A 26,721-nucleotide genomic window follows, 5' to 3' on the forward strand; every position below is an offset into this window, starting at 1 on the left:
AGTGGAAACTGTTGGGGTTGTTTGAGATTGATCGGGATCATGAATTTTATGACTTTACCTGTATACTGAAGGAGGGATTGACAGCTGCAGTCCAAGTCTCCATCGACAATCCACAAATGGTAAGGTTAACCAGAGTGCTTGTTGACACTACCACGTCAGCCACTGACTTGGGGATGGGTCAGGATGTAGGACAAACAGTCTATTTTACAGCAAACAGAGTCGATTTATTCAGCTCAGTCTTTTATTTGGCAAACAGAGTCTTAGGAGACTCCATGAACCAAAGCAAACAGAACTCTTGACAAAAATTGTAGCAGAGTCTTCTGATAAAAGCAGGGTTGCTCCCCCAGCAAAATGCAGTGAGTGGAGGATAGTTTGTCTAATTTCACGCCTAATATCAATCCGAGCCACAATCCAAGCAGTGCAGTTTCCAGGAATGATTGACAGGAGAATTACCAATCATTCCCATTCTGGCTGGAACTTGTGATGTCACTATATGCAGCCATGATCAACTAGCGCTAAAGCAGAATGGTCCTTTCTCAGATTTAATTTCAAATCCAACACACACAGAGTAGGGCTGCCAACTTTCCAGCATTATTCTGGACCCTGCAGGAATTAAAGATGACTTTCCTTTGACATTGCTTCAGGCACACCCTGGACCAACATTATTAGTGACATTTAAAAGTAGATTTTTTCTCATTTTCTTTGAATCATCTTTCAAGTTAGTTATGAAAGTATGGGAGATGGGAGGGAAAAACTGTTGGATGGATGGTCAAGAAGCATCCAATTGGGTAAAGGAGAATCTGTTCACTTTCTGATTGGCTGTAGGAAGGTGATGGACATCTTGGACAACCAATGGCTTTTTTTTATTCATTCAAGGGATGTGGGCTTCACTTGCTGGGCCAGCATTTATTGCCCATCCCTAGTTGCCCTTGAGAAGGTTATGGTAAGCTACCTTCTTGAACCACTGCAGTCCATGTTGGTGTAGGTGCACCCACAGTGCTGTTAGGAAGGGAGTTCCAGGATTTTGACCCAGCGACAGTGAAGGAACGGTGATATATTTCCAAGTCAGGATGGTGAGTGACTTGGAGGGGAACTTCCAGTTGGTGGTATTCCCATCTATCTGCTGCCCTTGTTCTTCTAGGTGGTAGTGGTTGTGGATTTGGAAGGTGCTGTCTGAGGAGCCTTGGTGAATTCCTGCAGGGTATCTTGTAGATGGTACACACTGCTGCTACTGTGCATTGGTGGTGGAGGGAGTGAATGTTTGTGGAGATGGTGCCAATAATGCGGACTGCTTTGTCCAGGACGGTGTCGAGCTTCTTCAATGTTGTGGGAGCTGCACTCATCCAGGCAAGTGGAGAGTATTCCATCACACTCCGGACATGTGCCTTGTAGATGGTGGACAGGCTTTGGGGAATCAGGAAGTAAGTTACTCGTCGCAGGATTCCTAGCCTCTGACCTGTTCTTGTAGCCACAGTATTTATGGCTAGTCCAGTTCAGTTTCTGGTCAATGGTAACCCCCAGGGGAGTATGGAAGTGGGGTGGTTGGAGACAGGAGATCATGTGATGACCTTCCAGGAATGTGTCCAGCCAAAGTTGAGTAAGGTAGTTGCCAGCGGGCGGCTCATGTGACAGTTCCATGAATACATCCAGCCTGAGAGAGATGATATTTGCTCTCTCTAATGGTGCTCTTTTAACTCCAGCATTTGTACTCACACCCAACTCCGCATCAAAGGACTGGAGGCACTTTGTGCTGACTGAGATGGCAAGTAACAGGGCTGGTGAGTGAGGGCTCATTCCAATATATCTTAGGCACCAAATGTTCCACCTTGCACAATCACAAGAGTGGACATTTCTATTTCCATTCGGTAGAAGCCCAAATGTGTGTAGGTTAGGGGAGAGAACTGTAGACTTGTAAGAGTCTGGAAACCAATGTAAATTCAGAGGTCCCCGATCAGAGCAAGTACCTTATGAGAGCTTCCACTCAGTCAATGGAAATCCTAATCTTTTATGGAGAAATTTTCAGCACAGATTAATTAAGTATAGTTGTACAGGGGCTTATTAAAAGTGAACAAAGTTAAGATGTTGCTGCTGTCCCAAAACAAAATGGGAAACTCTGTCTGGGTTTTCAACATGTATCTCAAGGGGGCTGGATTACAAAGTGAAGGAAGTAATACTTATATGGAACTTTGGTCTTTTTTAAAATTCTTTCATGGGATGTGGGTGTCACTGGCTAGGTCAGCACCAAAATGCCCTTGAGACGTTGGTGAACTGCCTTCTTGAACCGCAGCAGTCCATGTGATGTAGGTACACCCACAGTGCTGTTAGGGAGGGAATTACAGGACTTTGACCCAGCGACAGTGAAGGAACGGCGATATTATTCCAAGTCAGGATGGTGTGTGTCTTGGAGGAGAGCTCGCAGGTGGTGGTGCACCCATGTATCTGCTGCCCTTGTGCTTAGTGGTAGAGGGCACAGGTTTGGAAGGGGCTGTCAGAGGAGTCTTGGTGAGTTTCTGCAGTGCATCTTGTAGATTTGTACACAATTCTGCCTGTGCTTTGGTGGTGGAGGGGAGTGAGTGTTAAAGGTGGTGGATGGGGTGCCAGTCAAGCAGGCTGCTTTGTCCTGGATGGCGTTGAGCTTCTTGAGTGTCAGAGCTTCATTCAGCCAAACAAGTGGAGAGTATTCCATCACACCCCTGACTTGTGCCTTGTAGATGGCAGAAAGGTTCTGGGGAGTCTGGAGGTGAATTACTCGCTGCAGAGTTCCCAGCCTCTGACCTGCTGTTACAGCCACAATATTTATTTGGTTGGTCCAATTCAGTTTAGGTCAATGGTAATCCACAGGATGTTGATAGTGGGGGATTCAGTGATGGTAATGCCATTGAATGTCAAGGGAAGATGTTTGGATTCTCTCTCGTTGGAGATGGTCATTGCCTGGCACTTGTGTGGCACGAATGTAACTTGCCGCTTATCGGTCCTGAATGTTGTCCAGTCTTGCTGCATTTGGACATGGACTGCTTCAGTATCTGAGGAGTCATGAATGGTGCTGAGCATTGTGCAATAATCAGCAAACATCCCCACTTCTGACTTTACGATGGAGGGAAGTTTGTTGATGAAGCAGCTGAAGATGGTTGGGCCTAGGACACTACCCTGAGGAACTCCTGCAGTGATGTCCTGAGACCGAGACGATTGACCTCCAACAGCTAGAACCATCTTCCTTTGTGTTAGGTATGACTCTAATCATTGGAGAGTTTTCTCCCTGATTCCCATTGACTCCAGTTGTGCTCGGGCTCCTTGATGCCACACTTGGTCAAATGCTGCCTTGATGTCTAAGGAAGTGACTCTCATCTCACCTCGGGAGTTCAGCTCTTTTGTCCATGTTTGAGCCAAGGCTTTAATGGGGTCAGGAGCTGAGTGACCCTGGCGGAACCCAAACTGATCGTGAGCAAGCAGGTTATTTCTAAGTGCCACTTGATAGCACTGTTGACGACCCCTTCCATCATTTACTGATGATGGAGAGTAGACTAATGGGGCAGTAATTGGCTGGGGTGGATTTATCCTGCTTTTTGTGTACAGGACATACCTGGGCAAATTTCCACATAGCCGGGTAGATGCCAGTCTTGTAGCTCTCCTGGAACAGCTTGGCGAGGGGTGCAGCAAGTTCTGGAGCACGTCTTCAATACCATTGCCGGAATGTTGTCAGGGCCCATAACCTTTGCAGTATCCAGTGCCTTCAGCCATTTCTTGATATCACGTGGAGTGCATGAAATTGGCTGAAGACTGACATCTGTGATGCGGGAGGAGGCCGAGATGGATCATCCACCCAGCACTTCTGGCTGAAGATTGTTGCGAATGCTTCAGCCTTATCGTTTGCACTGATGTGCTGGGCTCCCCTATCATTGAGGATGGGGTTATTTGTGGAACCTCCTCCTTCAGTGAGTTGTTTAATTGACAACATCTGGTGTATTGCATTCAGTCCTGGGCACTGTACCTTGGGAAGGATATACTGGCCTTGGAGGGGCCACAGTGCAGATTCTCCAGAAGGATATCAGGGCTGAGAAGGTTAAATTAGCATAGACCAGGCTTGTATTCCCTTAAGTATAGAAAATTGAGGGGTGATCTGTTCAGTGTTTCAAGTGTGAAAAGGATTTATTAGGGTAGATAGTTTCTGTCTGTCTCCTTTGGTGGGGGAATCAAAATCAAAGGGACATGATCTCAATATTAGAGCCAGGACATTAAGGAGGGAAGTCAGGAAGCACCATTTCTCTCACACCGTTGTGGAAATCTGAAATTCACTTCCCCAAAACAATGTGGATGTTGGGGAAGTTGAAATTTTCAAGACTGGGATTGATTGGTTTTCATTGGTACAGAGCAGCCAGGATCTAATTGAGTGACAGAACAGTCTAGAGAGGCTGAATGGCCTCCTCTTGTTTCTAATAAATCACAGTTGCACATTGGTAGGTAGAGAGAGTTCCCTTCCTGCCTTCCTCCCTCCAGTAGTCATATATGACCTGGTCGTTTTGTTACGGTAATTGGAGACACGTCACTCTGAATTGGAAATCTGAGAGTCGGCCGATCTCCTTGTTGACTAACACATAACAGAGGCTATCCAATACCCCATGGATTAAAGCTGCCCTGTTATTACAGCTGTAAGCTCTCCTGTGGTTACAGTATTGATATAAACATAATAAAGCCACATGTTTTAAATCCCTGGCATTTCTGAACCAGATTAAATCCTGGAGTATTAACCAACATCACCAGACTAATCTTGATAAATAATTATCTATCAGTGAACATGTAGGACCAGGAGGAGGCCATTCGACCCCTCGAGCCTGTTCCACTATTCAGTTAGATCATGGCTGATGTATATCTCAAGTGCATTTACCCACCTTGGCTTCATAATCCCTGAATATAGCCTTACCTATAAAAACACTAATGTCAGTAATAGCAATAAAATGTATGACACAAGTTTGGCTTCTCTATGTAAAAAAGGAGACTTAATAGAGGTGTTCATGAAGGGTTTTGATATAGTAAATAGAAACTAGTTCCAGTGGCAGAACATAGGAAATAGGACCAGGAGTAGACCATTCAGCCCATCAAGCCTGCTCCATTATTCAGTCCAATCATGGCTAACCTTGGGACACAACTCCATTTTCCTGCCCACTCCCCTTATAAAGCAGAAAGTGCTGGAAAAACTCAGCAGGCCCGGCAGCACCTGTGGAGAGAGGAACAGAGTTAACATTGCGAGTTCAATATGACTCCTGTTCGGAACTTCTTCCCAATATCCCATGAGAGACCAAAAATATGTCTATCCCAGCCTTAAATATATTCAAAGCTGGAGTATCTACAGCTCCCTGGGGCAGAGAATTGCAAAGGGTCAGTAACCAGAGGACGCAGATTTAAGGCGTAAGGCAAAAGAACCAGAGGCGACACGAGGACAGCAGGTAGTTATCTAGAACGCACTGCCTGGAAGGGTGGTGGAGATAGATTAAAAAGTAACCTTCATATGGGAATTGGATAAATACTTGTAGAGAAAAAAATTACTCTGAGGAAAGAGCTGGGGAGGAGACAGAGGGACTAACCGGGTAACTCTTTCAAAGAGCCAAATTGTCGTCTCCTTTGCAGCATCATACTATAACTCCAAAATGAGAACTCCTTCCTGTTTTGTCTATGGGGGCAAGCAGAATGAGTATAAACCACACTCTCGAGAATCTCAGAAAATGGCTTTCAGAATCAACTGTGACAAGACACTGTGACCGTCAATCCACAACTGTAACTGCTGTGAGAAAACTGATACTTGGATAACCTGTGGCTCGGTGGGATAACTCTCTTTCCCCCCCTCCAAGTCAGAAAGTTGTAGGTTCGAACCCCACTCTAAAGACTCGAGTGCAAAACCTGGGCCAACATGCCCAGTGCAGAACTGAGAGAGTAAGTGTCGGCGGTGCTGTCTTTTGGGATGTTCTATTAAACCAAGGCCCCATCTGCCCCCTCAGGTGCATGTAAAAGATCCCATGGTCACTATTCTTAAGAAGAGCAGGGGAGTTATTCCCGATGCCCTGGCCAATATTTATCCTTTAACTGATATAATCAAAACCAATCACAAAAGCAAAATACTCCGGATGTTGGAAATCTGAAATAAGACCAGAAAATGCTGGAAATGCTCAGGAGGTCTGTCTTATGGCGAGAGAAGCAGAGTCAATGTTGCAGATTGATGACCTTGCATCAGAACAGCTTATCTGGTCGTTATCACATTGCTGTTTGTGGGATCTTGCAGTGTGAAAATTGGCTGCCGCATTCCCTACATTCCAATAGCAACTTCATTTCAAAGTGTAGCGGTGAGGCGCTCTGGGATGGCCAGAGGTCATGGTGTTGGCACCCTTCCATCTACAAGAGTTGATGAACACGCAGCAAATAATCCGTTTAGGTGGGGGAGGGGTCTTCATTTGGTGCATCATTGCCGATGGATGTGAAGGTCAATCCTTCAGAGGCAGGTTCTGTCACAAGCACCACACCTGAAGCTACCAAGTAAAGTTCTAGGTTGTTTTCGGCATTGGCAACTGTTGCTAAGCTGCTGTAGCCACTGGTTGTCAATGTGATGCACGTTAGCCCACAGGAAATGTCGCCATTTCCCTCTTTTGTCAGCTAGTGACTCCCAAGTGCGATGGTCAATGTTTAGGGCCTTCATGTCACGTGAGGGAGCATGAAAGGTGCTACATAAATGCAAGTCTTTCTTCTTTTTACTTTACGATGACGGAAGGGAAACGGTTTTCCTGTTTGTAACTTGATATTCTTTCTTTTCCAGGGCATACTCTGTGAAACAGACTTCAGTGCTGAGCTAACTCAGGTACACAAGGTGGGTAACTCCACTTCCTCTAGTTGTGTTTAAGGAGAGGTAAATGGAATTGTGCTATTAGCTGTTTGAGGAATAGGAGGGTGTTTATTCAGAATGACCTCTGCACCCAATTTTTAGGAGAATGGTAGAAGCTCCTTCCTTACTGAGTGATCCACTCTACCATGCCTCTCCCTCTTCTCTCCAGAAACACACAATCTCAGAATTGTTACAGCGCAGTAGGCGGCCACTCCATCATTGTGTCTGCACCAGCTTTCTGAACGAGCAATTCATTTAGTGCTGTTCCCCCCGGCCTTCTCCCCGTAACCCTGCACATTCTTCCTTTTCAGACAGCGGTCTAATTCCCTTCTGAATATCCTTGATTGAATCTGCCTTCACCGCACACTCAGGCAGTGCATTCTAAACCTTAAACACTCGTGTCATGCGAGAGTTTTTTCTTCGTGTCACCTGTGCTTCTTTTAAAAGCTACTGTACCCCCTCGTTCTTGATTGTATTGCGCTGCTAATCATACTTTGCATTTCAGTGCCCTGGCCTGGGAACCCAATCGATTAGGCATCAAGGGGTATGGGGAGAGAGCGGGAGTATGGCGTTGAGATAGAGGGATCAGCCATGATCATATTGAATGGCGGAACAGGCTGGACAGGCCGAATGACCTACTCCTGCTCCTATTTTCTATGTTTCTACGTAAAAAAACGGCTGCATAACTTTCCACTTTTGCTGGTTTCGACACAATACTGAATTGACCGAGGCAATTTAACTGTTTTATGGGAGATGTTTGAAGGTGTCTGCCAGGAGATTCATCAGTTTGCACTCAGTGTAGAGAACATTTGCTTTGTGTGTTAAGGATTGTCACCGTATCAGCCGTGGGCTCAGATTTTCTGTCTATCTGACTGTAACAGGGTTTTGAGATGAGGACGTTTGCGGGACCTGTATTTGCAAAGTTCCGGTCCATGTTGGGAATGAGCGAGAAGGATTACCAGCAGTCTCTCAGTTCAGAAGGATTCTACCTTCAGTTCATCAGCAACTCGAAGAGCAAGGCCAACTTCTTCCTGACGTGAGTGTGATCGCCACGTGGGTAGCATGCGGTGACTTCCTGCGGCTGTGGCAAAAGCAGTAATAAAAGACCCTGATTACTCTCTGCATAGAGTGATGGTCTACCGCCTAGCCCCTCCCTGCATAGACTGAAGGTCGTCCCCCCCCCACCTCCACTTCACCCAGGGTGACAGAGGGGTGACGGGTCTCCCAAACCCCCCTCCATGACACCCCGAGGTGACAGGTCTCTCCTCTTCTCTCCCCCAACCTCCCCCCCCCGCCCACACACACCCAACCAGGGGTGACAGAGGGAACTATGGGTCTCCATGCCTCCCACTTGGGATGAAAAGGGGATAACAGGTCTCCCCCAACCCCCTTCCACCACATCCGGGGTGAAGGTCGGACCTTCCCTTTCACCACCCCCCCTCCGCGAGTGTGCAGGATGACGGTCCCTCTCCTTTCCCATATACCCACCCTCCTTCCCCATTCCTCTTCCACCCCCCCATTCCCTGTTCCCTATCCCTCAGCATAAACGTCAGAGTTGAGCTGCTGGTTTTTGGGCGAGAGGAAACAAACTGCTTAATTTATTAACCTGACTTAGGAGTGACAAGAGGATTTTCCTGAAAACTCAGGAGAAGAGAGAGATGAAGTTTCTGCTGTCGAACCTTCGGTCCTACATACAGCACATGGAGAAGTACCCACACTCGCTGCTCGTCAAGTTTCTGGGTAAGAGGAAGAAGGAGCTTTTAATTTCAGGGTGAGATGGTGGTGTAGTGGTAATATCACTGGACAAGTCATCCAGAGGCTCAGGCTAATGCGCTGGTGACATGGGTTCAAATTCCACACCTGGCAGGTGAAATTTAAATTCAATTAATAAAAAACAAAATTGGATTTGAAAGCTAGTTAGTAATGGTGACCATGAAACTATCATCTCTTGTTATAAAGACCCACCTGGTTCACCAATATCAAAAGCAAAATGCTGCAGATGCTGGAAATCTGAAACAAAAACTGAAAATGCTGGGAAAGGCTCAGCAGGTCCAGCAGCCTCTGTGGAGAGAGAAACAGAGTTAACGTTTTGAGTCAAAAACGAGTCGAAAGTCTTGTCTCTCTCTCTCCACGGATGCTGCTAGACCTGCTGAGTTTTTCCAGCATTTTCTGTTTTGGTTCACTAATGCCCTTTAGAGAAGGAAACCTGCCATCCTTACCTGGTCTGGCTTATGTGTGACTTCAGACCCACAACAATATGGTTGACTCTTAATTGCCCTCTGAAATGTTAAATCCAAGGGCATTTAAGGATGGGCAACATCCACATCCCATGGAAGAATAAAGAAAAGTAAATAAATAAAGGAGCTCCCACACAGAGGCTCAGTGAGTAAAGGCAGCATGTAGCGGAGAGACTGAGATCAGAAGATCCCAGGGTCAATCTCCAGTTTGATCTACATCAGCTGATCAGAGTGGCAGCATTACTGATGGGGCCTGTTGGTGAGGCAGCTCAACCTGCATTTCTGATCACTGTCCGGGTGCATCTTTATGGATGCCCCCTAGAGTATACATCAGAAGAAGCAGGTCCATTTGGCCTATCTGCTCATGCCAGTGTTTATGTTCCACATGAGCCTCTCCCTGCACCCTGCTTCACCCTGCCCTATCACCATATCCTTCTATTCCTTTCTCATGTTTATTAAGCTTCCCCTTAAATGTACCTTATGCTATGCACCTCAACCACTCGCTGTGGTAGTGGGTTTCACATTCTCACCACTCTCTGGGAAGGAAACTTTCTCCTGAATTCCCTATTGAATTTATGAGTTACTATCATGTATTGAAAGCCCCAATGTGGAAACATCTTCTCTACGCCTACCCTATCAAACCCATCATTATTTTAATGACCTCTATTGGGTCACCCACTCAGCCTTCTCTGAAACAAAAATCCCCTGCCTTGTTCAATCATTCCTGATAGCTAGAAAGTGTTGCATATGGTATTATCATCTGGTTTGGCCTGTATATCAGATCGAAAGGATCAATTGCATCACCACGTGAAAGGCAGCCATATTGGATTTTGGACTTCAAGTTATTAAGTAATTTTTATCACATTTTTACATCCAGTTCTCCAGCTGCTTTGGTCTGCCGTGACTCAGTGAGTCAGAAGGTTGTGGGTTCAAGTCCCCACTCCAGAAACTTGAGCGCCAAACCTAAGCTGATAGCCCCCAGTATAGTGCAGCACTCCTTCAGTACTATTGACTGTGCCGTTTTCAGGTGAGATGTTAAACTGAGGCCCCCATCTGCCCCCCCAAGCACCAAGGACAAGGGCAACAGATGTTTGGGAACACCACCACCTGGAAGTTCCCCTCCAAGCCACTCACTATTCTGACTTGGAAATATATCTTCATTCTTTCACTGTCACTAGGTCAAAATCCTGGAACTCCCTTCCTAACAGCACCGTGGGTGTACCTACACCACATGGACTGCAGAGGTTCAAGAGGGCAGCTCACCATCACCTTCTCAAGGGCAATCAGGAATGGGCAATAAATGCTGGCCAAGCCAGAGATGCCCACATCCCATAAATTATTTTTTAAAAAGTAGATGTAAGAGGTCCTATGGCATTATTTTGAAAAAGAGCAGGGGAGTTCTCCCTGTTGTCCTGGGGCCAATACTTATTCCTCAACCAACATCACAAAAATAAATTCTCTGGTCATTATTATATGGTTGATTGTGGGAGCTTGCTGTGCACAAATTGGCTGCTAGGTTTCCTACATTACAACTGTGGATTACATTTCAGGAGTACTTCATTGGCTGTAAAGCGCTTTGAGATGTCCTCAGACTGTGAAAGGTGCTATATAAATGCAAGTCTTTCATTTCTTTCTTTCCCTCTCCATAAACTTGAACTCATCCAAATCACTGTTGCCCATATCCTAACTCACACCAAGTCCCTTTCACCCAATACCAATGTGCTCACTGATCAACATTAGCTCCTCGTATGACAATGCCTTGTTTTTCAAATTTACCAGTTTCTCTCTATCTCTGCCCAGACCCCTCATGATTTTGAACACCTCTGTCAAATCCCCTCTCCACCTTCTGTAAGGAGAACATCCCCAGCTTCTCCAATCTATCCACATAACTGAAATTTCTCAGCCCTGGAACAATTCTCATAAAACTTATCTTCAGCCTCTGTAATGCCCTCACATCCTTCCTAAAGTGTGGTGCCCAGAATTGTGGACAAAACTCTAGTTAAGGCTGAACCAGTAGTTCATAAAGTTTGATTGTCATTTCCTTGCTTTCCTTACCCTATGCCTTTATAAATAAAGCCCAGGATCCCAAACGCCTTATTAATCACTCTCTCAACCTGTCCTGCCACCTTCACCGAATTGTACACACATACCACCCACCCCCGCACCGCACCACACCAATGACCCCCCCGACCCCCCACCTTTCCAGGTCCCTCCATTCCTGCATTTCATCCTTTATTTCATATTGCCTTTCCTTGTTCTTCCTACCAAAATGAATCACTTCACACTTCTCTGCATTAAGTTTCATGTGTCACATGTCCACCCATTCCACCAACCTGTCTATGTCCTCTTGAAATCTATCACTATCCTCACAGTTCGCTATATTTGCAATCTCTGTATCAGCTACAAATTTTGAAGTTGTGCCCTGTACACCCAAGCCTAGGTCATCAATATAGATCACGGATATCAGTGGTCTGAGTACCAATCCCTGGGGAGCATTGTGGCATGGCTGCAAGTTGACCATGTCTGGGACCTGAATATTCAGGGGTATTTGACATTTTGGAAGGACATAAAGCTTGGAAAAGATGGGTGGGGTAGATCTGGTAATTAGAGGTGACATTAGTAGCGAGAGATGACAGTTCAAAAAATCAAGATATAGAATCAGTTTGGGTAGAGAGAAGAAATAGAAAAGGTAAGAAGTCACCTGTGCGAGTTGTTGAAAGGCCCCCTAACAGTAGCGACACTGTAGGACAGAGTATACAAGAAGAAATAATGAGGGCTTGTAAGAAAAGTACTGCAATAATCATGGGTGACTTTTTTTTTATTCATTCACGAGATGTGGGCTTCGCTGGCTGGGCCAGCATTTATTGCCCATCCCTAGTTGCCTTTGAGGAGGTGGTGAGCTGCCTTCTTGAACCACTGCAGTCCATGTGGTGTAGGTACACCCACAGTGTTGTTAGGAAGGGAGTGCCAGGATTTTGACCCAGCAACAGTGAAGGAATGGCGATATATTTCCAAGTCAGGATGGTGAGTGACTTGGAGGGGAACTTCCAGGTGGTGGTTTCCCATCTATCTGCTGCTCTTGTCCTTCTAGATGGTAGTGGTCGTGGGTTTGGAAGGTGCTGTCTAAGGAGCCTTGGTGAATTCCTGCAGGGCATCTTGTAGATGGTACACACAGCTACTATGCGTCGGTGGTGGAGGGAGTGAATATTTGTGGATGTGGTGCCAATCAAGTGGACTGCTTTGTCCTGGATGGTGTCCAGCTTCTTCAGTGTTGTAGGAGCTGCACTCATCCAGGCAAGTGGGAAGTATTCCATCACATTCCTGACTTGTGCCTTGTAGATGGTGGACAGGCTTTGGGGAGTCAGGAGGCGAATTACTCGTCGCAGGATTCCTAGCCTCTGACCTGCTCTTGTAGCCACAGTATTTATATAGCTAGTCCAGTTCAGTTTCTGGTCAATAGTAACCCCCAGGATGTTGTTAGTGGGGGAATTCAGTGATGGTAATGCCATTGAACATCAAGGGGTGATGGTTGGATTCTCTCTTGTTGGAGATGATCATTGCCTGACACTTGTGTGGCATAAATGTTACTTGCCACTTGTCAGCCCAAGCCTGGATATTGTCCAGGACTTGCTGAATTTGGACATGAACTGCTTCAGTATCTGAGGAGTTGCGAATGGTGCTGAACATTGTGCAAACATCAGTGAACATTCCCACTTCTGACCTTATGATGGAAGAAAGGTCATTGATGAAACATTTGAAGATGGTTGGGCCTAGGACACTACCCTGAGGAACTCCTGCAGTGATGTCCTGGAGCTGAGATGACTGACCAATAACCACAACCATCTTCCTTTGTGTTAGGTATGACTCCAACCAATGGAGAGTTTTACCCCTGATTCCCATTGACTCCAGTTTTGCTAGGGCTCCTCGCTGCCACACTCAGTCAAATGCTGCCTTGATGTCAAGGGTAGTGACTCTCACCTCACCTCAGGCGTTTAGCTCTTTTGTCCATGCTTGAACCATGGCTTTAGCTAGGTAGGGAGCTGAGTGGCCCTGGTGGAACCCAAACTGGGCATCAGTGAGTAGGGTTATTGCTAAGCAAGTGCCGCTTGGTGGCACTGTTGATGACCCCTTGCATCACTTTACTGATGATGGAGAGTAGACTGATGGGGCAGTAATTGGCCAGGTTGGATTTGTCCTGCTTTTTACATATTTGTATATAGATTGGATGAATCTGATCAATCTCAGATTGGCAAAGGTAGCCTGGAAGATGAGTTTATAGAGTGCATTCTGGACAGTTTCTTAGAGAAGTATGTCCTAATGGCAACCAGGGAGCAGGCTATTCTAGACCTGGCAATGTGCAATGAGACAGGATTGATAATAACATCAAAGTGAAGGAACCTCTAGGTAACATGATAGATTTTCACATTTGGTTTGAGGATGGGAAGTATGGGTCTAGGACTAGTATTTTAAACTTAAATAAAGGCAATTAAAAGGATATGAGGACGGAGTTGGCGAAAGCGAACTGCAAAATTAGGTTAAAATGTAGGACAGTAGAGATGCAGTGACAGACATTTAAAGAGATATTTCATAACACTCAGCAAAGATACATTCCAGTGAGGAAGAAAGACTCTAGCAGAAGGATGAACCATCCATGGCTAACTAAAGAAGATAAAGATAGTTTCAAATTTGAGAGAAAAAATGTGCAATTCTATGAAGTTTATTGGTAGGTCAGAAGAATGGACAGATTTTAAAAACCAACAAAGAAAGACTAAGAGAAAAGGGAGAAATTAAAGTATGAGAGAAAGCTAGCTAGAAATATAAAAACAGGTATTAAGAGCTTTTACAAGTACGTAAAAAGGAAAAGAGTAACTAAAGTGAGTGTTGGTCCTCCAGAGAGTGAGTCTGGGGAATTAATAATGGAATACAAGGAAAGGGAGGAAGTGTTGAACAGATATTTTTTGTCTGTCTTCACTGTAGAAGACACAAAATCCATCCCAAAAATATTTGAAAAACAAGAGGGAAAAGGGAGGGAGGAACTTAAAGCAATCACAGTCACCAGGGAAAAAGTGCTGGGAAAACTATTAGAGTTAAAGCCTGACAATTCCCCAGGACCTGATGGCTTTCATCCTAGGATCTTAAAAGAAGTGGCTATGGAGATATGTAGATGCACAGCTTGTGATCTTCCAAAATTCCCTAGATTCTGGAAAGGTCCCAGCAGATTGGAAAATAGATAATGTAGCATGTCTATTCAAGAAAGGTGGGAGACAGAAGGCAGGAAACTGTAGGCCAGTTGGTCTAGCATCAGTCATAGGGAGAATCCATTATTAAGAAGGTTATAACAGGGCATTTGGAAATTATAATACAATCCGGCAGAGTCAAAATGGTTTTGTGAAAGGGAAATGATGTTTAATTTATTGGAGTTCTTTGAGGAAGTAATAAGCAACGTGGATAATGGGGAACCTGTGGATCTGGTACACTTGGCTTTCCAGAAGGCATTTGACAAGGTGCCACATCAAAGGTTACTACACAAAATAAGAACTCATGGTATAGGAGGTAGTATATTAGCATGGATAGAGGATTGGTTAGTTAACAGGAAGCAGAGAGTTGGGATAAAATGGGTCATTTTCAGGATGGCAGGATCTGACTAGTAGAGTGCCGCAGGGATCAGTGCTGGGGCCTCAACTATTTGCAATCTATATCAATGACTTGGATGAAGGGTCCAAATGTATGGTTGCTAAATTTGCAGATGACACAAAGATAGGTAGGAAAGTAAGCTGTGAAGAGGACAATAAAGTGTCTACAAAGGGTTATAGGTAGATAAGTTTAAAAAAATGTGAACTTGTCCACTTTGCCAGGAAGAATAGAAAAGCAGCATATTACTTAACTGGAGAGAGGTTGTAGAACACGTGGTACAGAGGGATCTGGGTGTCCTGGTACGTGAAAAGTTAGTATGCAGGTACTGCAAGTGATTAGGAAGACAAATGCAATGTTGTTGTTTACGGCAAGGGAAATGGAATATAAAGTAGAGAAATGTTGTTACAGTTGTACAGGCCCTTAGTAGGACCATATCTAGAGTACTGTGTACAGTTTTGGTCTCCTTACTTAAGAAAGGGTAAAGTTGCATTAGGAGCAGTGGGGAGAAGGTTCACTCGACTGATGCCTGGGATGAAGAGATTATTTTATGAGAAAAGGTTGAACAAGTTGAACCTATATCCATTAGAGTTTAGAATGAGATCTGACCTTACTGAAACTGCCCATCCTGATGGTGGATGCTGCAAGGATGCTTCCACTTGTGGCTGAGTCTAGAACATTCGGTTAGTCTCCCATTTAGGATGGAGATGAGAATTTTTTTCTCTGAGGGTCATTAACGATGGAATTCATTCGCTACAGAATTCGCTTCCCCAAAGAGCAGTGGAGGCAGGGTCATTGAATATATTCAAGGCTGAGTTAGATAGATCCTTGTTGACAAAGGAGTCAAGTGGTGTGAGGGGCAGACAGGAAAGTAGAGTTGAGACCACAATCCGATCAACCATGATTTTATCAAATGGTGGAGCAGACTCGAGGGCCCAAATGGCCTACTCCTCCTCATTTGTATGTTTGTGTCTAATCATTATATAACTAAGCACAAGGCAACAGCTGAGGGAGAGGATTATTTTTGTAACTGGTCCATGAGGGCAGAGTTCTCATTGCTTTCAGTGCTCTGGGTGAGGGATAGATTTATTTACTTCCCTGAATAGTGCCACAGGAGACCCGTTGTAGTCTTAAAAAATAACCAATCCCCTGGGGTGATCATGGTGTTGTTCCAGCTCCCATCTTGGGAGGGTCTAAATGGTAGTCACAAACTACGGGAGTCTGACTGTCACCATTTAGGAGGTTATTTGAAGCTCTGGATCATGTAACTGCCTGGTAATTGCTCCCTGATAGCCATTATCCTGCGTTTATTAGATACCAACACAATGAGTCATTGTTGGTAAACAGCCCTATAATGGCTTCCTGTGAATTGTAAATGCTGCTAAACCACCACTGTCAGTAATGCTGAGCTGACGGGACCTCCAGCTCAAGAGCAGTGTGTTTTCCATTAGTGCCTCGACACCCCATCAGCACCAGAGTACGGGATCCTAAGAGCACCCGTTCTGGTAATTCATCCAAAGTAACCGTCTTCCAGGCAAAATCCCAGTCTTCTAGGATCTGAGAAATCTTTGATATCCACGGCAGGTTTAGCGGCTGTGGATAGGAATAGAACCCAATGATGCCAGGATTCTGCCACTACATTCCAGAGATGCTAGAGTCTCCTTGGAGGGGGGGGGGATGTGTCGGGGAGTGCCAGATTCCTGCCCCTGGCTGCCCAATGTGAGAATGCAGATGGGAACGCTGGGAGGATGACCCATCCTGGAATGTCCACCAGTTCCTTCTGCAGGTAACAGGTAGCAGGCAGTACTTGGGCAAAGGAGACAGTGGAGCCCTCGCCTTTGTCCCAGTATTCTTGCACAGAATTACAGGAGGACCTCTGTAAATCCTGACATACTCCCGGGGACCCCCCTGTAAATACTGACACGCTCAGAGTCCCCTGTGAATACTGACACACTCCTGGGCACCCCTGTAAATATTGACATGCTCCTGGGGACTCCTAGTAAATCCTGGCACGCACCCGGGGACTCCCTGTAAATACTGACACACTTCCTGGGGATTCCCTCCTGTAAATAGTGACACACTCCCCAGTGAGCCCCTGTAAATCCTGATACGCTCCTGGGGGCCCCTGTAAACACCAACATGCTCCCCAGTGACCCCCTGTAAATACTGACACACTCCCGGGGCCCCTTGTAAATACTGACACACTCCAGGGCCCCTTGTAAATACTGACACACTCCCGGGGCCTCTTGTAAATACTGACACACTCCCGGGCCCCTTGTAAATACTGACACACTCCCGGGGACCCCCTGTAAATACTGACACACTCCCGAGGTCTCGCTGTAAATACTGACACACTCCTGGGGACCCCCTGTGAATACTGACACACTCCCGAGGACCCCCTGTAAATACTGACACACTCCCGAGGACCCCCTGTAAATACTGACACACTCCCGAGGACCCCCTGTAAATACTGACACACTCCTGGGACCCCTTGTAAATACTGACACACTCCCGGGGACCCCTTGTAAATACCGACACACTCCCGGGGACCCCTTGTAAATACTGACACACTCCCGGGGACCCCTTGTAAATACCGACACACTCCCGGGGACCCCTTGTAAATACTGACACACTCCCGGGGACCCCTTGTAAATGCTGACACACTCCCGGGGACCCCTTGTAAATACCGACACACTCCCGGGACCCCCTGTAAATACTGACACACTCCCGAGGACCCCCTGTAAATACTGACACACTCCCGGGGACCCCTTGTAAATACTGACACACTCCCGGGGACCCCTTGTAAATACCGACACACTCCCGGGACCCCCTGTAAATACTGACACACTCCCGGGACCCCCTGTAAATACTGACACACTCCCGAGGACCCCCTGTAAATACTGACACACTCCCGAGGACCCCCTGTAAATACTGACACACTCCGGAGGACCCCCTGTAAATACTGACACACTCCCGGGGACCCCTTGTAAATACTGACACACTCCCGGGGACCCCTTGTAAATACTGACACACTCCTGGGGACCCCTTGTAAATACTGACACACTCCCGGGGACCCCTTGTAAGTACTGACACACTCCTGGGGACCCCTTGTAAATACTGACACACTCCCGGGGACCCCTTGTAAATAGTGACACACTCCCGAGGACCCCCTGTAAATACTGACACACTCCCGGGACCCCTTGTAAATACCGACACAATCCCAGGGACCCCTTGTAAATACCGACACACTCCCGGGGACCCCTTGTAAATACCGACACACTCCCGGGGACCCCTTGTAAATACTGACACACTCCCGAGGACCCCCTGTAAATACCGACACACTCCCGGGACCCCTTGTAAATACTGACACACTCCCGAGGACCCCCTGTAAATACTGACACACTCCCGGGACCCCTTGTAAATACCAACACAATCCCAGGGACCCCTTGTAAATACCGACACAATCCCAGGGACCCCTTGTAAATACCGACACACTCCCGGGGACCCCTTGTAAATACCGACACAATCCCGGGGACCCCTTGTAAATACCGACACACTCCCGGGGACCCCTTGTAAATACCGACACACTCCTGGGCAGGCCTTTATTCTATTAGTTACCTAGAGACAAAGTTGCAGTATGGTTAGAGAGGGCAGAAGCCTGACACACTTGAGCGTAAAATAGCGCACGATGACGGTCAACAGGTGCGCACAAAACTCGGAAGCGCACCTATCAATTAAGCCCATTAATCGCGCAGTTAACTGGGATTTTTCGCTGTCCGTCCAGCGGGCGGGCGAATCGGCCAGGCGGCCTTTGCATTTTTCAGGAAAGCTCATCCCAAGGGCGAGGTTTCCGTTATTAATTTTTTTTTAAAAAAAATGTTTGCACAGAATTTTCATCATCCGTATGTTCCGGTGAGTGATTTTGATGCGTGGGCATTTTTTCCTGGTTTTTAAAAACGGAATTTTTTGCATTTAAATTCTTCAGCTCCCTGAGGCAGCTCCCTGCCTTTCATTTCACGCGCGCCCACGCGCCCGCGCTGACTTCAGCGCTCGCCCTCCTCTCGCACCCCCCAACCCAGGCAGCGCAGATCATATCAGCCTGATATTCGTGCTGGCCAGTCGGCTAGCCAGCGTGAAATCGCAGTCCCGGGCCCGCCGATCGGGCCTGCCCACCGAGCTGAAAATTCAGGCCGGAAAGTACTTTTTACCACTGTATAAGGATGCAAATTATGAGCCAGTAAGGAAATAATTCTCATGATGTCTGACAATCTCAGGCTCGGGATCAGTCTCCAGCACTAGAATATTGATTTTTTTTTTAAAGCCCTGTACCAATGTCTGAATCAATTTTACTTGTGACCATTAGTTATTTGAGGTTTTCCACTGTTTTCTTACTTACAGGTGTACACAGTATCAAGATACCACACAAGAGGATGGTGAGTCAGTGTCTACATTCTCTGTTAGAAACTGCACTGTGCTGTGTTCACACCCGGCCCATCTCTGCCAGCATTGGGTCTGAACAGCTTTGAACTGTGTTTACTAAGTAGCATTGTCTTGGAAAATGTTTATTGTGAGGGCAAGTGAGTACAAAAGTAGGGATATTATGCCTCAGTTATATAGGGCACGAGTGAGACCACATTTGGAGTATTCTGTACAGTATTAGTCTCCTTATTCAAGGAAAGATGTAAATGCATGAGAAGTAGTTCAGAGGAGATTCACTAGACTAATACCAGGAATGGGCAGGTTGTCTAATGAGGGAAGGCTGGACAGATTAGGCTCGTATCCACTAGAGTCTAGAAGAGTAAGAGGCAACTTGATCGAAACCTTTAAGATCCTGAGGGGTTTTAACAGAGTGGATGTGGAGAGGATGTTTCCTGTTGTGGGAGAATCTAGAACCAGGGATCATGGTTTAAAAATAAGGGGTTGCTCATTTAAGAGAGAGATGAGGAGAATTTTTTTCTCCCAGTGGGTCTTGAGTCTTTGGAACTCTCTCCCTCGAAAGGCAGTGAAAGCAGAGCCTTTGGATATTTTTATGGCAGAGCCAGATAGATTCTTGATTAACAAGGGGGGGTGAAAGGTTATCGGAGGTAGGCCGGAGGTTATAATCAGATCAGCCACGATTTTACTGAATGACAGAGCAGGCTTGAAGGGCCGAGTGACCTACTCCTGCTCCTATTTCATATGTTCGTATGTCCCAACTTTACAATGGCTTGTGATAACCTCTTGAGACAGCAGTAAAACGCATTTGGATTCTGTCTCCAAGTGTTTGGAACAGAGAGAGCCCACTGCCCCTCCACCCCACTTCCGCCCCCCCACCAAAAACAGAATATTTGCACATTCCCAGGGACCCCTCAACTGAGCTCTTTTAACATCATTACTATTCTTAATGCAATGCCAACCAACCTCTCCAGCCAAGAAGGAAAACAATTTAAATTATTCAATCTCATTCCCAGAGGTCCTAAATTGTTTTTAGAGGTTTTTTTAAATTTTAATTTTGTTTCCTTGCTTTCCCCTTCTGTCTCTCTTTATCTCTCTCTTAGTTCAGCCTTTTATTTTTCTTTTTGTACCTGATTTAACTCTAATTCACCCTACTTCCTTCTCTGTTTTGTTCTCAATCGCTGCTTAACGAAATACATTGTTGATCCCCTTGTTTACTAAGATCCCAGATGTCCCATTGTTCTCACTGCGCCATCAGCAGCTTACACTCCCAGCAAGTTACAGCTCAAAAACATTTTGGAGTGTAGGGTGCAGGTAAAAAGAAGACCTAAGTAACATGGCTCAATGTAAGATGTCCACTCCATTACAGTCTGGCCCTTTTCCCCCTCAGTAGTATGTTTGTGGGACTGGCTCCCATCAAAACCTGAATAAATATTCCTTTGGAACCTGCAGAACTCCTTCGGAATCTCACTGTTTGGTTCTTGTCCTGGTTTTTAAATCCATCCATGGTCTCGCCACCAACAAGGATGAGAATTTCAAAATTGAGGCATTTTTGATTCGGGAGCCTGACTGGGGGAACTGTTTCCCAGGAGGCAGCCTCCTAACGGGCCATTCCCTCGCTCGCCGTCCTTTAAGGAGGACAGCCGGCGCTCCCGATGCTTCTGGCCCAATCACGTGTCTGGAAGTGCAAGAGCCTCGGCTGTTCCACCGAGAGAGGTAGGTGCTGCTGAGGCAGGTAGTTGAACCCGAGGGCGCCTCAACATGGAGGTATCTTCGGAGGGGTAAAAATAATGAATAACTTAAGGGGAGGTGGAAGGCATCAGACCGAGCAGAACAGAGGGAAAGATCCTCCAAGGGGATCACTGGGGCCATGAGGATGGTCTTCCAGTTCTGAGGCCCCATCAATAGGGTATGGAACCACTGGCCTTCTGCAGGACGGTCACCTCCACCACAACAATAGTCATGATGCTAAAAGGATACTTGCACTTTGAATTACCAGTGTGTTTAATGGAGAATTCGTGTGCAGATCCAGCAAGCTGTTAAAAATAACAAGGAGGTTGAGGCTGAGATGCCATTTGTGTGAATCTAACGGTGGAGCGATGTGTAGGTCAGCAAGCACAGGGGGTGATTGGTGAACGAAACTCAGTGCAAGTCGGGATGCAGGCCACAGAGTTTTGGATGGGCTCCAAGAAAGGGCAGAGAGAGATAAGAAGGAGAGCTTAATGGGCGTAGATCCAGAGGGTCTGTACAGTTTTCCCACTCTTCTTCATATTGTCCCACTTTATATAAAGAGAGTCAGGTGGGACTACACCGTTCCCTACAGGTGGGGGGAGATGAATGAGCTGCACCTTTTAAGAAGCCAGTGAGTTATCTATCTTCAAAATGGACCAAAATTAAGATTTAAAATAAAACTACAGCATTCAGATTGTGACCCAATTTCCTATGGCTGTGCTTATTTGGTTTGCTGAGAGCTCCCTGTATACAGGAGTGGAGTAAACTCTGTTCAGAGTGGCTCCCCAGAATGATGCATGTTTGATTCTTCACAGGGCACAAACTGTTAAAATACCCATGAGAGAAAATTCCTTAGTTGTTGCCACGTGTATATTCCAGTAAACTTCCTCTTGCTGTGAAAAGGAGTGATGATGTGGGAGAGGGAGATTGGAATGGACACCAACACTCACTTGGACAGAATAATTCCTGTGCTAGTACTGTCCCCTGGTGACCAGAAGAGGAATGGCAGCCTGAAGGTTTGGTTTGATTCCAGTATTATAGAATCATGGGGGCAGAATTTCCCCAGCCTTGGGGGTCCCCGATGCATTCCAGCCACCGGGCAGGACAGGATGTGGACCGGCTGCCCACTGAACGGAGGCAGGATAAATTTAAATAATTAAGACCCTAATTGGGGGTGATTTTTTTCAAGCTTTCTGGTATTAGGTCGGCAGCATGGGGAGGCTGTCAGCCTAATGGAGGTGACCTCCCTACAGAATGCTGGTGGTCCCATACCCCATTGATGGGGACACAGAAGGGGAAGACAACCCTGATAGCCCAAATATCCCCTTGGAGGACTTTCCCTCTGTTCCACGGGGCCTGATGCCTTTCGCCCCCCCCCGAAACATTTCATTATTTTTACACCCCCTGAGGAAGCCTCCATGTTGAGGCACCCTCGGGTTCAACTACCTGCCTCAGCAGCACCTCGTTCTCTGGTAGAACCTCCAGCCATATGATTGGGCCAGCAGCCTGGGGAGCCTTGCCTGCCCTCCCTTAATAGGATGGCGATCGCGGAGGTGGCCGCCTCCTGGAAAATAGCTCCCCCAGTCTGTCTTCTGACAAGTGTGGGCTTGGGACCCCCCCATTTGGTCCTGAAGCCTGAAGGAATAACCTACCCATAGTATCTTGCAGTACAGCAGGAGGCCTTCACAGCCAATGAAGCATCGTCAGTGATGTAATGTAGGAAACGTGGCAACTGTTTGGCAGCACAATGGAAACGTTCAGGGTCTAAGCACAGGTTGTGAGTGGGTCAGGTGGATTCAGTGCTGAAACATTTCTTTATTCATTCACGGGATGTGGGGCGCTGCTGGCTAGACCAGCATTTATTGCCCATCCCTCATTGCCCCTTGAGAAGGTGGTGGCGAGCGGCCGCCTCGAATACAGCTGAGTGTCTTGCTTGGCCTTTGCAGAGGGCAGTTAAGAGTCAACCACGTTGCTAGGGGTCTGGAGTCACGTGCAGGCCAGACCGGGTGAGGATGGAAGATTTCCTCCCCTAAAGGGCATTAGTGAACTAGATGGGTTTTTATGACAGTCCCGTAGTTTTGTACTAATTTTTTAATCCCAGATTTATTTAAATAATTTAATTTAAATTCTTCAGCACCTCTGGTGGGATTTGAACTCATGCTCCCAAGTCATTAGTCCAGCTCTCCGGATTACTAGTCCAGTAACACAACCCATCTTTCTGAAAACAGTTTCTCTTCTTTTTGACAGAAATACTTCATTGTCATGCAGAGTGTCTTTTACCCCGACGAGAGAATTGTTACCAGGTATGTAGTCGTTTTAGGAATTATCTTCTGCAGTCAAGTAAGTTAAATATTGGATGGACTTTCACCAATAGTGCTTGTTTGATAGTTTAAACTTCAGTTTGGGTCTCATGTTCGTGCTGTAAAAGGCTAAGCTTCTGACTGGCTGGTGTAAAGATTGCTACGGACACACAAATAGCGTTCGTGTGTGACTTGTCAGGCTGATCATCGACCTCTGAATCCTTGTGCTAATCTCCAAACCGAGAGAGTGACAATATGAAAACAACTTTTAGATTCTGCACCTCCTGGGATAACAATTACGATGTGTCTCCTGCCAACGCGAGATGGCTGATGACACCCATCAGCGCGCGTGCACTTGCCTGCGCAAGCACAGAAACCCAATGATGTCATTGGCCGGATGCGTTGGCAGCAAATGCAACCCGGTTAAAAATGTTGGAAAATAAAACCGCACGTTTCCAGGGTTATTATTAACAAAACTATGTATGTTACAGATTGTGTAAGAGAAAACAGTGGATTGTAATTGACTTTGCTCATTTCTGCACTCTTTTTTTTAAAATATAAAATGTTTCAGTGAGCTGCCAGGGTTTGTATATAATAGAACTGAAAATTTGCCGCAGAAAAAGATAAAGCTAAAGGAAATTACCTGGGTGGAAATGGGTATTGTATCTTGTTCTGAATAAAATAGTCCTTTCTGGTTCCAAAATCCACTTTCTAGGATTGTTCATTTTATTTTGTTTTCGGTTTCAGTTCCCATTAGGATCGCTGCAAGTTTGAATTATGCTTTTAAAAAAAAAAGAGAAATAAATGGAGAGGATAGGTATCACGCTGAGCTTGGGGGAATGAGTCGAGTTCTGATCTCTGTCACTTGCAATGATGTCACAGAGTGAAGTGGTACAGCTGTGCATGCACCGCGTTGGCAGCAAACCTAGCCTAAAAAATTAGGATCCCATTAAGTTTTCGTTAATGGCCTTATCAACCCGTGGTGCTGCCATTAACTGTCCAGTACCCCTACAATCCCCCCCCACCCACCATATCCCATTACTCCTCCCTAGCTCGGAGTCTATGAGTGTGACAGGAATGGCTGTGTTCAGTAACATTACTCTTTTTCCCCAGGTACGATATCAAGGGTTGCCAGGTGAGTCGATGGACAGACCCTGCCCCTGAGGGTAGCAATATAATCGTGGTGCTTAAAGACTTGAATTTCGAGGGGAACACCATCTGCCTGGGTAAGGAGCCACCTTCATCACCATCCAATCACACGTAGTCAATCTGTCCCCCAGCTTCCCCTGTCCACTGTAGCCCCTATTACTGAAATTGAGAGCATTGCGACCTGATGCTGTATTGTCACTGAGCAGATGGGAGTTAACTGATAAAGATCAGGCTGGCCCATTATACTGTGAATTTATAATGATATAAAGATACATCCTGGGGGTCATCATTGACCAGAATCTGAACTGGACCAGCCATATAAATACTGTGGCTACAAGAACAGGTCAGAGGCTAGGAATCCTGGGATGAGTAACTCACCTCCTTACTCCCCAAAGACTGTCCAGCAACTACAAGGCACAAGTCAGGAGTGTGATGGAATACTTCCCACTTGCCTACATGAGTGCAGCTCCCACAATACCCAAGAAGCCCAACACCATCCAGGACAGAGCAGCCTGCTTGACTGGCACCCTATCCATAAACATTCATGCCCTCCATCACCAACACACAGTAGCAACAGTGTGCACCATCTATAAGGTACACTGCAGGAACTCAACAAGGCTCCTTAGAAAGCACCTTCCAAACCCATGACCGCTACCATCTAGAAGGACAAGGGCAGCAGATAGATGGGAACACCACCACCTGGAAATTCCCCTCCAAGCCACACACCATCCTGACTTGGAAAGACACCTCCATTCCTTCACTGTCACTGGGTCAAAATCCTGGAGTTCCCTTCCAAACAGCGCTGTGGGCGTACCTACACCACATAGACTGTAGCGGCTCAAGATGGCAGCTCACCTCCAACTTCTCAAGGGCAACTAGAGATGGGCAACAAATGCTGGCCTAGCCAGCGACACACTTATTAGGTGAATGAATAAGAAAAGAAACACGCCCCATTATACTCAGCTTGTGAGTTCCTGAATCTACAAGCCTATGTGCTGTATTTTTTATGTTCATTCCGCACTGCTCTGGATTCCCAAAACTTTCTGTTCCAGATCAGCAAAGGTCCTGGCTCATTCGACAAGTGGGCGTTGACACAGAATATCTGAAAGGTCTGAACGTTCTGGACTACAGCCTCCTGGTGGCCCATCAGCTTCTGCACCTTGACGAGGGTCGCCAGAGTTGGTCCTTTGCCAATATCATTCTCCGCACTAAGAAGTAAGCAAATTCACCAGTACAGGCCAGTTCCCTGGGTGTGGCTGCTTCCCTCTGGAGCTAACCCATAATTAAACTGGGCCTAAAGTATCAACTAACAAGTCCCAGGACAGTGGTAGACTGAGTGGCCTCTTTCTGTGCAGTGTGATTCTATGACAATGATTGGCGATATGTTCCTGTTCAGGGCGTCACACGCTCGGAGTCAGAGGTTTGAGGGTTCAAGTTCTTCTCCAGAGACTTGAGCACAAAATCCAGGCTGACACTCCAGTGCGTTACTGAGGGAGTGCTGTACTGTCGGGGGTGCTGTCTCTTGGATGAGATATTAAACCAAGGCCCTGTTTGCCCTCTTGGGTGGATGTAAAAGATCCAATGGTACTATTTCAATGAAGAATTCTCCCCATATCCTGGAGCTAATATTTATCCTCGACTCGACATCACTAAAAACAGGTTATCTGACCATTATCCCATTGTTGTTGGTGGAATCTTGCTTTGCATAAATTGGTCACGTTTCCCTGCATTACAACAGGGGCTATACTTCAACAAGGTTCCTGGTTGGCTGTAAGGGTCTATATAAATGCAAGTTCTTTATTTTCTCTGCGTCTGTCTCTCTGGCAGGTCGATGATCAGTGGAGGCAGCCCCACTGCCTCAGCAGGAGCCCTGGTGCCGGGACTGGTGGAAGAAGAATCAGCAGTGCTGGTGGCTGAGACGGTGACTGGCACGGACGAGTGCCACGTCAAGGAGATCCCTGGGGTGATCCTGACCTCAGCAGATAGCAGCGGGTCGGAGTTGGAGCTGGTGGAGGCAGCAGCTCAGAACCGCCGGCTGTTGCCCAACTTCAGGAACTCTCTGCACGTCATCGACGGGGCCCAAACCCGCTACTTCGTGGGCATCATCGACATCTTCACCGTTTACGGCTTCCGCAAGAAGCTGGAGCACCTGTGGAAGTCCATCCGGTATCGGGGGCAATCCTTCTCCACTGTCGACCCTGATCAATATGCCAAGCGACTGTGCCAGTGGGTAGATGACCACACAGTATAGGGTATCAGACTGGGAGTGAGGGTGGGGCGAGATGAGGAAGGAACGGACAAGAGCTTGGATGTTTAGAGCAACAGAGAGCAGGGGGAGGCCGCTCCTCTTTTAACTGAGTGTAATCAATGACTT

General features: G+C 46.6%; 1 protein-coding gene across 2 annotated transcripts; it reads left to right on the plus strand.

Annotated features, from left to right (window-relative positions):
* On the plus strand, positions 1-26,721 carry pip5kl1 (phosphatidylinositol-4-phosphate 5-kinase-like 1). 2 transcript variants are annotated; one of them, XM_078549644.1, is made up of 9 exons: positions 1-119; positions 6,800-6,850; positions 7,747-7,901; positions 8,481-8,605; positions 19,132-19,166; positions 23,146-23,201; positions 24,312-24,424; positions 25,400-25,562; positions 26,175-26,721. In XM_078549644.1, the coding sequence occupies exons 1-9, from the start codon at positions 117-119 to the stop codon at positions 26,596-26,598; spliced, it is 1,125 nt and encodes a 374-aa protein (XP_078405770.1). In that variant the 5' UTR covers positions 1-116; the 3' UTR covers positions 26,599-26,721. The 2 variants fall into 2 exon arrangements, with proteins under 2 accessions (XP_078405770.1, XP_078405771.1); XM_078549645.1 differs by lacking the exon at positions 1-119 and adding an exon at positions 2,219-2,300.

This window comes from Cetorhinus maximus, chromosome 10, assembly GCF_964194155.1.
Source record: "Cetorhinus maximus chromosome 10, sCetMax3.hap1.1, whole genome shotgun sequence".
Taxonomy (NCBI): domain Eukaryota; kingdom Metazoa; phylum Chordata; class Chondrichthyes; order Lamniformes; family Cetorhinidae; genus Cetorhinus; species Cetorhinus maximus.